The sequence below is a fragment of the Lissotriton vulgaris genome, chromosome 4_1, assembly GCF_964263255.1.
Source record: "Lissotriton vulgaris chromosome 4_1, aLisVul1.2, whole genome shotgun sequence".
Classification (NCBI taxonomy): domain Eukaryota; kingdom Metazoa; phylum Chordata; class Amphibia; order Caudata; family Salamandridae; genus Lissotriton; species Lissotriton vulgaris.
Window position 1 is genome coordinate 1,893,806,690 of NC_141691.1, and position 13,359 is coordinate 1,893,820,048.

General features: G+C 41.3%; 1 protein-coding gene across 1 annotated transcript in view; it reads right to left on the minus strand.

Moving 5' to 3' along the window:
- ADCY8 (adenylate cyclase 8) overlaps positions 1-13,359 on the minus strand; it is a 1,172,958-nt gene that overhangs the window by 806,786 nt on the left and 352,813 nt on the right. The window contains exon 2 of the mRNA XM_086966223.1: positions 9,329-9,478. Coding sequence (XP_086822349.1) covers positions 9,329-9,478 — 150 coding nt within the window. The remainder of the gene's footprint in view (positions 1-9,328; positions 9,479-13,359) is intronic.

Below are 13,359 nucleotides of genomic sequence, written 5' to 3' on the forward strand. Positions count from 1 at the left end.
ATTTTCTGAATAATTTTTTAAGGTACACGTTGTGAATAAAAACAATGTTGTTATATTCTCTTTGAATTAATTTAAGTTTTTCATTTATGGTTTATTCGTTTTAGTATCTGGGACCACCTTGTTCGCTCACTTGTGGAGCACATCCCCGTCAGTACGAGGAAATTCCTGCCGCTGCAAGGGTCGAGATCGTCACAGCGCCTTTTGCAGCCACCAGAATCATTGCATCTTTCGTTTGCGGGATGCACCAGTCCGGTGTGGGAAGATTACCATTGCTGCGAGTATCGTCGCAGAGCCTGTCGTAACTGGGTGGGATCGTCACACCGCTTGCTTGCGGACCGCATCATGTCGCTGCAAGAGTCATCACAGAGACATCACACCGAGGGGCCACGAGAGGAGACGATTGCTGCTGAGCCGCTCTTCATCACCGCACCGGAGATTGTCGCCGCCCCGAAGATCGTCACATCGTACCTTTTGCGAGCCGCTTCCACCGAAACCTGTGCACCGGAATCCACGCAAGGTATCGCATCCCTCCCCATACAGACGGGAGTCATCGCAACACACCTGCTGCGTCCAGCGGGGTTGTCGCGTTGCCTCCCCAGGGTCTCAGGAGTGACCTATTGCTTGCTTTTCAATGCTACAGCTTTCACTTGGAACTTTTGTCGCATCTAAAGGTACTGTTGGCTAAACCGTGATGCAACTGTGGATTATTTTAATGCAATGTTAAGAACTCATTTGAAACCATATTCTTGAACTGTGTATGTTGGATTTTTTGTTGTTTTTGATCTTGTGTAGTTTAGATTAAATACCTTTATTTTTCTAAACCGTTGTGGAGTCAGTTTGTGGTGTTTTCACTGTGCTACTGTGAGTGTTGGTACAAATACTTTGCACATTGCATTTGATAAGCCTGACTGCTCATGCCAAGCTTAACCAACAAAGAGGACAAAGTTCCTGTGCCAGGGTGCAAAAAGTCAACCATGCAGCGTGGTGCAAAAGTCACCCATACTTAAAAAATTGGAAGGAAAAGAAAGGAAAAAGAGAAAAGGAGATTCCTAGGTATAAAGGATCCAAAATTATGAGAGGGAAAGACACTGTGTTTCCTCTGTTGCCCTCACACACCCCGAAGAGTGTCATGCTTCATCATCGGGCGTTTGCTCCTCGTAGGGCCGGCGCTGCAATTCCCTACTGGTGCCCCGAAGGGTCACTTTATCGGAGATCTTTTAGAGGAATGCCGGATGGTGCATGCGGGTGTGCGGGTTGTGAGTCAAGAGGAGGGTAAAGAAAATTTGTGCCAGTGTGATAGATTAAAAATAAAAGCAAGGGTAAACATGCAGCGATAAGTTCAAAAGTATACCCTTGGCAGTCAATACTGCTAAAAATTATTGACCCAAGAGGCCTATTTTGCCTAGGTGTCAATTGTCAAGGAACTGTGTATGTTGGATTTTTGTCATTTTTGGTCTTGTGTAGTTCAGATTAAATACCTTTATTTTTCTAAACTGTTGTGGAGTCAGTTTGTGGTGTTTTCACTGCGTTACTGTGAGTGTTGGTACAAATATTTTGCACATTGCCTTTGATAAGCCTGACTGCTCATGCCAAGCTACCAAGGAGGTGAGCAGGGGTTATCTAAAGAGTCGTTCCTCCTTACCCTGACTAGAGGCAAGGGTCCCTATTTGGACAGTGGTACCTACCTCTGCCAAATAGAGACCCCCAGTTCTAACACATAGTAAATCTTGTGTAACAGTCATTTTGTCACAAGGAATGCAATTATTGTATGTAGATCACAAAGCGTTTGAATGTAAACAGTACCGTATAAAATAATCACTAAAAACATTACATAGATAAAGTAAATTTGTAGGTGTATTTTCAAAAGTCAGAAAGAGAATATATTTGAAATGAAAAGATTAATAAAAACAAAGCACAATATAGTATAAAATATGAGGTCAGTTAAGTTGGCGACGATCTTGCACCTTGTTTTAAATAGGTTACTATAGCTGGTGTGTATTAAACTCTTACATAAGGGTAATTGATTACAAAATATTTAAACCTGATGATACATATTTAGATAACAACAGGTTATGCAGAGTACATAAAATTATTTAATCAAGAACTAAGCTCCAATATTATAGCATTGCTATTGAAGACAATTCAACAGATATGATTAAGCATTTAGCTACACTGTTCACCTTTCATATCCATCTGTTTTCATGTGGTGAGAGGAGGTAGTCAACATTGTTCTTCTTTTTGGTGGTTTTGCTCAGGACAAAAGTGTCATTGTTGAGCAAATAAAATGTTTTTGACCACTTGTTTGATTTGATTTGAAAAATAGTTAAAAGTGGGAACACAAACCAATCTGGTATCTTTTGGTTTATCTTTGATTTGTAATAAGGATTCTCTATGGTTATAAAAGGCTCTCCTAATTGATTTTCTCAGTCTTCTTTGGAGATATCTACTGGCTTTTAGTTTGTTGGATTTATTTTTGCTTTTATGAAGTAGTCTGATTTTTAACTGGTGGCTATTATATTTAATGTGTTCCTAGTTATTGCTGTTGTGCATAGTGATTTTACAATATGCCATTCTCATCTTTGATAATAAGATCAAGAAGGTTTACAGGTGCAGAGTTATGTTTTAAAGAAAATACTAGAGGGCCCATTAAGATGTTGGTTGGATGCGTGAGAACCAACCGACCATAGGTCGGCGGTTCTACATCCCCTATTATGATGCGACCGCACAAGCTGTGGTTGCAAACTCCCCTTTGTCTATGGAAGTTTGTGCTGTGGTAGAAAACCATTAGAGAAATGGGAGTATCTGTGAAACCCTACACCATAGGTGCCCCCTAGTCCCCCAACCGGGGCCCTGCTTGTCTGAAACCAACATCATAATTCCAACTGTGTAAACGCCATCCTAAAGGAATTATGAGTGGCCTCCGACTGGCCAACGCGCTACTTAAGCCCATTGGAAGCCAGATGGAATGACTGGCCAGTTTAAACTCCGACTGCCTTCTTTGTAAAAAGGTGGTCTGATTTTAAACTAAGGATCACCGGTCGGAAGCTTTCCGACCGACATCCAAATCGGACCTTAGGTTTGGTTAGAAGAAGTAAGCAATTCATGAAACTCAAGAAGAGTATAGGTGTCCCCATGCCATATTAGGAGAACGTTCTCGATAAACCTGACCCATTTGGAGATGTTAGCTCAATAGGGATTTGTTGAGTGCTAGATGTATTTATTCTCAAAGTCTGTCATATATAGGTTTCCCTTTTTTGGTACACCAACTACACCCATAGCAATGCTTTTGGTTTGTTCATAGAATTGCCCTTAAAAAATGAAACAATTTGCAGTCAGCACAGTTGATGAACGGTGCAGGAACTTGGTAGGAACAAGTTCTGGTTTCTAGTAACTTGTGAATGATTTCAAGAGCTTCTGATTATAGGATGCCTGTATAAAGACTCTCTATGCCCATAGTAACTAGGAATTTATATATTTTTTCAAAATGGCAAAAACTCCTGTTATGTAAATTACCTTGGTGGTGTCACATCCATATGAAGGGTTTTGATTGACAAAGACTTAACAAAAAAAAGCACCATATTGGCCCACAGATTTAGAAGTGAAGCATAGCTCAAAACAAGTGGTCAGCCTCGGGGTTTTTAGAATTGTTATGTTCTTTGGGTATGATATTAATTGCTGAAATGGTATGACTGTATTTGCTCAAGTAGTGTTCCTTTTTACTTCATCAAACATTACCATCTGTGAGGGATTGGAGGTTCTTGAGAATAAGTCTTGTATACCTTTTAGCTGCCTGTGTGAATTAGATATTTCGTCTTTGAAGCAAGAGATGCGAATAACAGACAAAAGAATGAAAATAATCAACCTGTCTGGGAATACTTCACTATTTCATTGCTTGATTGTAATATGTATATCATTGGACTTCTCTGAGTGCCTCAGTACTGTTCCTTACATCTTTTTGTTCTGTTCTGGGCTTTTTATGTTTTGTCTTCTGCATGATTCTATTGATGTATTCTATTTTTTTTAGATTTATTCTGTAGGTTTTTTGTATAGAAATAGGGATATTATATACATTATTGGGGATCAATTTCTGTAAAGCATGCTCCTGTTGGTCATTTACTTCAGTATAAACACTGACATACAAATTCAAAAGGGGTTATGAGTTGCTCATGCTCCCATTACAAAACCTGACGAAGCAGTAGCTAAGCACATCCTGATTCCTTGGCAGCACAGCAGAAGACCGCCTCACCACTGACCCTTGCTGTTTGCAAGGCACATTGGCATTTCTTCCCACCCACATGTTTCAGTCTCCCTGCACCCCTCCGCACTGCTTAAACATATTTCCAGCAGTGCAGCTTAGTTCATCAGAAAATAAAACATGAAAACAATTACAGTACTACACATTCAACCTCCTGCACACAGAAGACATCATCAATGCTGCAAATGCTTGTAGGCCAGCAGAATCACTGACAAGCCCATGCCCACTCTGCAGCCAATTGAGCCACATCTGTCAAAAACTCCCTGAACACAGATATCTTCTTCAAGAAACTCTAAATGTGTTACATAAAACCTTCCCTTAATGAAACAGGCCTTGAACCAACCGTTCCTTCTACATTCTGGACAATACCAGACTATTTTAGGCAAAAAGATAGACAGATTGAAGGATCTGCTTCAAGACAAATATCTACTTTCATAGAAGAAAATAACCTGCTCTTTAATACCAAAACAGATTCTGGCATGGCTGCCGCACAGAAGCAGCAATGGGACATGGGGTAATTTTAGAACTACAGTGGTTTAAAATTGGATTGCCAGTGCACCTATTACTTGAACTCTCTCTTGCCTTTCATGCTGTTCTTTGCCCAACCTTAATCTACAGAGAGTAACAACATCAGAGTGCAGGGAGTGGAACTGAAGCAGACTGCATCTTTTCTATCAGACAGCTGACCATTTCACTCTCTCACTTCAGGTCAGCTACATTAAATTCACAACTAATGTACCTAAGAGATCTACCTCCTCTTCAGCATTTACCATAGCTGTCCCTCAGGCCTTCTCCCACCCTTCAAACGCAGCTGTTACTGTTACAGATTATACGCAATTCATACTTAAGAATGTAAGTCTATCTGGCTTTGACCCAAACTCGAGTGGAAAATATCTTAAGCCATGAAATAATGTATTATATTAATCCCCAGCATAATAAACATCTCACAAACTGAAATATTCATATGTTGCAAATGGAGCAAACACCCAACTATCCACAATATGGCCTCAGCAACTAGGCTCACCACCAAGAAACTCAGCCCAAGTGAGGAACTAGGAGTAATTACAGACTCCGTTCTTTCATTAGTCACTTCTTTACCTCGTGTTGCTAGAAATGCCACACTTGCTTGAAGTGTTAGCCACCCAATAAGGTCGGATCTAGTTGTGTGCATTACTCCTCACAGCCTTTTTACCCCTACCTCTGCATTGGTAATAAGGTGCAGGTTTAGTGGCAAAGGGGATATCTCATTTGCATGAGGCCATCCTGACACAACACTGTTTTAATGTATGCGCTTGTGCTGCTGGTGTTAGAGAAGGAGACGCAAAAGTATCTACATACCCTCCTGAAAAACTGAAGTCCCCTGGGGTGCAAAGAATGGGCCCAAAACATGGTATTCATGTAGCACTTCCGTAATATAGCCCCTGAATTTTCTATTAGTAAGAAATGACAGATTAGACCAAATCGGATTACTTGGACATAAATCACATCACAGAATTGTGCTAGACCATGACAGTGACTTGTTCTACTTGAAGCATAAACCTTTGAAGAAAGCATTTACATGTTTGCGATAAATTCATTAATTGTGACAACACAAGTAGAATGCTGACATCTGTTCTAAAGGTTACTTGGCGACTATTAAGTTACTACCCAGTTCTCCAACATGTATGGTCCTTTCGCACAACAGGGAATTGACACTAAAGATTGACCTAATGGAACAATCTTTTCTCCTTCACTCCAGAACCTGTAAACCATCCTTCTCCAAGGCCCACAGGGTTCCCTGGTGAACAGTCTACATTAAACAGAGTCATAGTGGGTGCTGTGACAAGATCTTGAAGAAAATAGACGTAATAAGCATAGAACATTGTGCTATCACATCTCAAGAGAAGCAGATATTACTGGACAGAAACCACTTATCCCTGATTCTTTCCGTAAGAGATTGTTTCCTTGATTCATCTCAAGATGCTGTAGAAAGGATATTGATTACAGCCGAATCATTAAGTCCACATGAGTTTACATCAACCTTTCCAATTACGCACATGAAAATAACCCTATGCAGTATTCCTAGCTCAGATATTGCATGGTCTTTTGTCTACATTTTTCTTAATCTTCACACAAGTGTAAATGAAAGGCCACATATCAGTGAGTATGCACTCCTGGGGTTCTATTGGCTGAAAGGAAATTGGAAACTGTTATGTGTAAGCCTCGGCCATGACATGAGGATCAGGCGATAACTTATTGTGTCTTGTGTTTCAAAGGAAAAGATAAGGACATGGCATAAACTGCACATTTAGAAGTACAATGGTGTGGTAAAAGAAAAATGTTTTGCGTTTGGCTGATTTCATGGTCCGCCGGCACCATAGGCAACTCATGTCTTTCCTCCCAGAAGTTACTCCTATGACCCACTGGCAGGCATTCACCTGGTGGTCATATGGTAGGGTGCACAGTTGTGTGAGATATGAGTCCTCATGTCCTGATGAATTTGCCTCTAAGTTTTGCTTTGCTATGAAACCTGTCATCTGTTCACAACTTTTTGGTCTACGAATGTTCTAATGTTTTTAATCACAAGCATATAGTAAAGTATGTAAGGCATGCCTCTTTGGACTCATTTTTAAGGTTTTTGTGAGAGGTCGTTGAGAATTGATGGATGTAGGTGGGTGATATCATTTTGAGAAGTTAAGCAGTTGTTATGCACACTAAACACTGATAAGATATTCATTTTTGTTAAATCCTCCTGCTAATATAGGAAAATGACAATGATGAAACAGCGAGCCAGTTGGCAGGTATCTTACGTGAGGCATTTCCTATAATTTTGTACATCTTTTTTATATATAGTGTCAAATGGTACCTTACTTTGTTGCCTTAAGATCACACCCTGACATAAGGTGTGTCTTGAGTTGTACTGGAGCAGTATTGAGCCCTAAGTGTGATACTTGCTAGAGGGTTTCTACTTAGAGTGATCATCTAAAACACTAAATGTGATAATTTGGCATTGTTGTTGTAATGGAAAGAAAAGTTGTGAAAAATTGAATAGGCTTTCATCCCAAAATACACGGTTCCACAGACAAGAACCAAGAAACTCACGGTTCTTTTATTGCTGCCATCATAATGAGCAAGCCTGACGCTCTTGTATGATAAACTGTATCACCAGAAGATGGAAGAGTTCAATAAAGCATTGGAACAGATTCACAAGGAATGTCAAAAATGGGCCAAAGGAAACCACGGCGAACTTGATGTGCATGATCAATGTCAGTCTTATCCCAGATAATCACAAGCTCAATAGAGCTCCATACAAGAACCTGGACAGACTTTTAAGCTTTCCATCAACCCATAAGCTTTCTCCTGCACATGTAGATCTGAGGGAGTAACTACATCATGGCATGCACATGAACAGCGGTGTTGAGTGTGCACAGAACATGTTAAGCAGGTTTAAGGACAAAGGGGCATATTAACAAGCGGCAGGGAAAATTATCGCAGACCACTGTTAACGTTAAAAAATATATTGGCGCGATAATCGTCATGGTAGCGCAGTATTATCTACACTGAGCGCCATGGCGATAAAAAAAACAGGGATAGCAGGAATATTGCCGTTTTACATTGAATAACGCTGGATTTTCAGCGATATTCGATGAAAAACGGCGATAACCTTGGTGATAATGACTGTGGTTGCAGTCATATAATCCCCCTCCCATTACAGGTATGCCTCAGTCTGAAAATTAGCAGACTTCAAAAAGCAGCGTTAACCTTGGTTAGCGCTGCTTTTTTTAATCTTAGCGACATTTCTCCTATTATTTTGCTCTGGAACGCCCCCTTTGCATCTAATTAGAGATACAAAGGGAAGCATAGAGAAAAAGGGTGCTAACATGCGATTTTGCATTTTAGCACCCTGTTGTTGATAGGCAGATCATTTTATCTCCGCTTTTTTGGATTTTAAAGCCAAAAAAGTGGAGATAAATCCCTTGTTAATATGCCCCAAAAATTCCTTTCAAATTACCTCTACTATCACATAGTTTGCTGATGCCGTATATTTACAGTTTTTTTTTTTTTTTTTTAAAGTTCCTTTGTTTACTCATCCAATATAGCAAAACCAGGGGGCATTTTACCAAGCAATAGTGATAATTATCGCTATTGCTTGGTTAGAGACAAAAATTTACTGCTGAGCTGCAGCGATTTTTACCGCAATAAACCTTGGTATTACCAAGATTTATCGCAAATGCGAGAAAAATCGCCGCAATGCATGAATATCGCTGAAAAGTCAGCGATATTCATGCATTACCGAGCTAAGGCTCTTAGCTATGTTATCCACCTCCCATTGGATAACATGGCTAAGAACTGCTCAGGGCAGGTGTTAGCTTTTGGAGATATTCGCGCTTAGCGCGAATATCTCCAAAAATTGGTAATAGGAGATAGCGATGTTAGCGACTGTTTCCAGTCGCTAACATCTTGGCACGCCCACTTTGCATGTCATTAGTGATAAATATCACTGACATGCAAAGTGGGGCCCAAAATGGTCGCTATCTCCTACTAGCTGTCGCTAACTGATGTTAGCGACAGCTAGGTAATAAGGAGATAATTTTATCTCCGCTTTCTTGGCTTTTAAAGCCAAAAAAGGGGAGATAAACCCCCTTGATAATATGCCCCCAGGTTCGTAATGTGAGGAGATACACAATGAGAATTTGTGATTTTAGACTGAATTTAAAGAAGGAGTGAGTGAGAAAGGGAAGAGTTAGAGACAGAGATGAAGGTACAAAAACGGGAAGAACACACACACACACAAGGAACTTCACCGTGGCTTCCTCCAATCTCCCTGACATACACTTGTATCTTTTATTTGGGCAGCATGCTCTGCCCTTGCAGAAAATAACACGAGATCATTTAATGTGACATTCGAGAAGACACAAACTCTTATAGGCAATGTTAATATATTGTGTTTTTTTTTTTTACAGTAATAGAAGATGTGAATCCTGCATATATATGCACTACACAGATAGAAACCTATAAAAGTCGTAAAAAACATCCATGCATGAGAACATTAAAGAACAGGCGAAGGTGCTCAATATTTCAGGCGGTGGGTACCTGTCTCTGGTTTTCCGTCTCCAGCCTCAGCCTGGCTTCCACGCATCTTCTGGTTTCCAGGAAGGCCTGCCGCTGTGCTCTGTCTGACAGGTAACTAATGAAGATCCCAGCTGTGTTCATGCACATGAACAGCACCGCCTGGGCCACTATCTGAAAAAGGCAAATAAATATGGGACCTGTCAGATATCTAAAGCAATCACCTTGACAAAAAAAAATCCACTCTTAACGTGGAGTGTTGAAAATTTAAACGGGTGAGTGACAGGCGCAGTGCATGACTCACTTTCTTGGCTTTCTCATTCATAGCTCTTTTCGTGTTATACACTGGGCTAAGGCACGAAAGATTTCCCACCATGCTTTTGCTATGAACTAAAGTGTATCCAGGGGAAAATGGGTGCCTTAGGTTCTTTTGCTGCAGTCAATATTTTCAATATTAGTCATGGTATCAAATATATTTATACCAAATTTAATTTACTGGAATCTCTGCTCTGCTAGGAGCTCTTTAAAAGAAAAAGTGTCAAGCAGTGTGTCAAGCCATCGTTCAATTAGTGCACAAACAGGGGCCTTTTCACAAACGCATTTTAAAGTATGCAAAGTAATACTCCAGTGGTGTTCTTTTACCTGCTCTGTTTTGCTTTTGGGAATTGGTCTCAATGCTGAATTTAAAAATAATGTATATGTTTATAAAAACCTGCTGCAGAGTGCCTTTGTGTCCAGCAGCTTTCCAGGCAACAATTAAAACGTCAAGATATCTCTGGTGAGCAACTCATCATAAAGTAGCACAGGGGGTTAACATACCTACTGCAAATAACGAGCCATGCAGCTTGCCAATCTTTAATTCATGTGGATTTCTCAGTAGGCTACTGCTTTTGTCATGGAGATACATTAACTTGTGGTTCATACATTACAATCCTAGTATAGGATAGTGACCTATGGACTGTCATCAAAGAGCAGCATGCAAACTACATGGTATGAGATAGAAAGTTATGGTTTTTGCCCAGGCTTTTATTTTCCTAATTTTGCTTAAAAGGATTAGTTTGGGTAGAAATACAATGTAATTAGTAAGCCCAACACAAACATCTGTAGTATGTTTTATATCCGGAGTTTGATTAGACCAAAGCTTAACGTACACTGCCAAGTAGCATGGATGACATATGATTCCTACACTTTTTAATCATTTTCTTATGTAACACGTCTTATAGACTGATTTATGCACGTTTGTTTCATTATCTCTGTATAATGTGAGTGTGTGTTGTAGAGTGCCCCAACACCCTACACTGGTAAGAGTATCTCTAACAACACAAATGAAATTCATGTGTGTAAGGCAGGCTATAGGGAGATGAGGAGAATAAATTTAAATATTTCTATAAATAATTCAAGCCCAAAATGAGAAAAATACTATAAGTCGAGATATCATTTTTAAATAATAAGTAGAGTTCTAGCACTTGAAAGCAATAAGGGTCAATAGGGGTTATCTGGTTCTGCTGGACCTCCGCCAAGACGACGGTTCAGGCTGACCATGATGGAGTGCATGCGGGGGACAGGAGCCACGTAGGCTCGGTGAACAGAGTTCCTTGATCCGGGTCATAACAGAGAGATGTGGGATGCAGATGAGCGATGCCTATTCTGAGTACAGTGGTTCAGAAGATAATGCACCGGGTTAATCTATGCTGGAGGGCCAATACTCTGATCTTCTCCATGCAGTGGCAGCGTTGTGTTGGTTCCAAAGCAGTGGTTCCAGATGGGATGCAGCAGTACCAAGTGCTATGCGCCAGTTATACTTCTGCAACAGGGTTGATGCGCCAGTTCTGGAAATGCACTGATGTCTCGGTTCCAAATATCTGGGTCCACTTCCAGTGAATTAGGCACAGGAGCAGGGTTAGAGACTTTGATAGCCCTGGGTCTCAAGCAACAGGATGCAATGCAACATGCCCTTGGAGATCACTTCATTTAAAAAAAAGGCAGAGTCCAGCTCTCCCTCAGCAGGGCCAGAGAGCAGCAGTGCAGCACAGCAGAAAAGCAGGTCTTTCAGAGTGTCTGTCCTTAATGCAGCACAGCAGTTCATCTGACAGAGTTCAGTTTTAGCTCCAGAAGTGTCTGATGTGGTGGGGCCTTAGACCCAGTACTTCAATCCATTTTTCAAAGCGGTTTTGAAGAGCTTGTTAATCCCCAGTGAGCGTATCCAGTTACTTGGTATGGCTGCTAGATGCAACATTCGAAGAGCCAGGTCCTAAGTCCCCTCCTGAAGTCCTGGAGAAAGAGTGAAATCCTAAGGTAGATAGGGAGGTTTTCCATGCCTTGGCAGTGAGATATTAGATGGATCATCCTTCACTGTTACAGTAGTGATTTAGTGGGGTGTCAGCAAGGGAGAGATAGGCGGAGCGCAGGGGTCTGGAGGGAAGGCGGAATCTGAGGCAGTGTTTGAGGTATGTAGGTCTTTGGTTGTGAAAGGCTTTGTAGGAGTACGCCAGCAACTTGAATCGTATCTTTTGTGTGTGGGAGCACATGGAGTTTTCTCAGATGAGGGGTAATGTGGGTCCTTCTGTGGAGGTCCAGGACAATTCTGGCTGTTGAGTTTTGTATGACTCCAAGGCTCTTTGTGAGGTGTGATGTAATCCCGCCATAGTGTTGCCGTAGTCCAGGCCATTGGTGCTAAGGCCTTATGTGACAGTTCGTCTGGAAGAGAGTGGGAGCCGCTTGAAGATATTATCTAGCATGCAGAGGGTGAGGAAGCTGGAAGAAGAGACTCTGTTGATATGGTTCCTCATGGTGAGTTTGTTGTTGAGGATGATGCTGAGGTTTTTGGCTTTATCCGTGGGGAGGGGAGTACTAATGTTGAGATGTGCTTTTGAAGTGGGGTGACTTTAAAGAAGGCACTTTAAAGTGCACAGAAGCCCATTCTTTCCAGCCATGGCTCCAGACTATCAGCAAGGGGTAATCAGCCCTTTGTGTGGGGACAGGGCCCTGCCTATTCAGGTGTGTCAGTCCCTCCCTCCCTTCCTGCCCATGAAGAGCCATCTGAATGCAGGTGAGAACTCAGTCCCACCTAACCTTCCTGTAAAAACCTGGCTGTCTAGAGGGAATGCACAAAGTGTAGCTGTAACCCGTGTGGGAGGCAGGCTGCAGACACACAGAGCTGTAACAACAGAAACTTTCTACAAGTGGCATTTCTAAAATAGTGGGGTAAATCCATCTTTATCAGTAACAAGGATTTATCATTATCATTCCCTAGATTTAAACCGTGAAACAGCTAGTCCTTTCCAGCCAGTAATTACAGACGAAAACTGTTTACAAGTGTATTAATTAATTCCCAATGTTCATCTATGGGAGGAGAAGGCCTAACATTAGTGAAAAATGAATTCAGGTGGTTTTGACTATCAAGACATGCAAAACATAACAAGTACATGTCCTACCTTTTACTTTCACAGCACGCAACCCTATGGTCTACCTAGACCCTACCTTAGGGGTGACTTACGTGTTATAAAAGGGGAGTATTAAGCTTGGCAAAGTGTTTTAAATGTCAAGTCAAAGAGGCAGTTAAACTGCACACACAGACTCTGCATTGGCAGTCTGGAGAAATGTTTAAAGGGCTACTTGTGTAAGTGGCACAAGCAGTGCTGGAGTCCCACTAGTAGCATTTAATTAATAGGCCTGGTTATATGGTATGTTGCTTTTGCAAGGTAATTAGAAGTAAATCACATATGCCAATTGTGTATAGAACAATGCCAACATGTTTAGAGTAGACGCACATGCACTTTAGCACTGGTCAGCAGTGGTAAAGTGATTGGAGTCTTATGGCCAACAAAAAGAATCAGCGAAAAGAGGTAGGTAAGCAGCTAAAAGGTTTGGAGGCAGACAACACAAAGGCAAACAGGTCTAATGGGGGAACACAAGATTGTCGCACTGGGCACCTCCAGCACTAAGGCCTGCCCTTCTCTTAGTGGACACTTACTCCAGCATGGCATATACTCCCGGAGGATGGTTGTATCACAAGCAGTAGCAAGTATGATATATGATCTTGGCATATACGTATA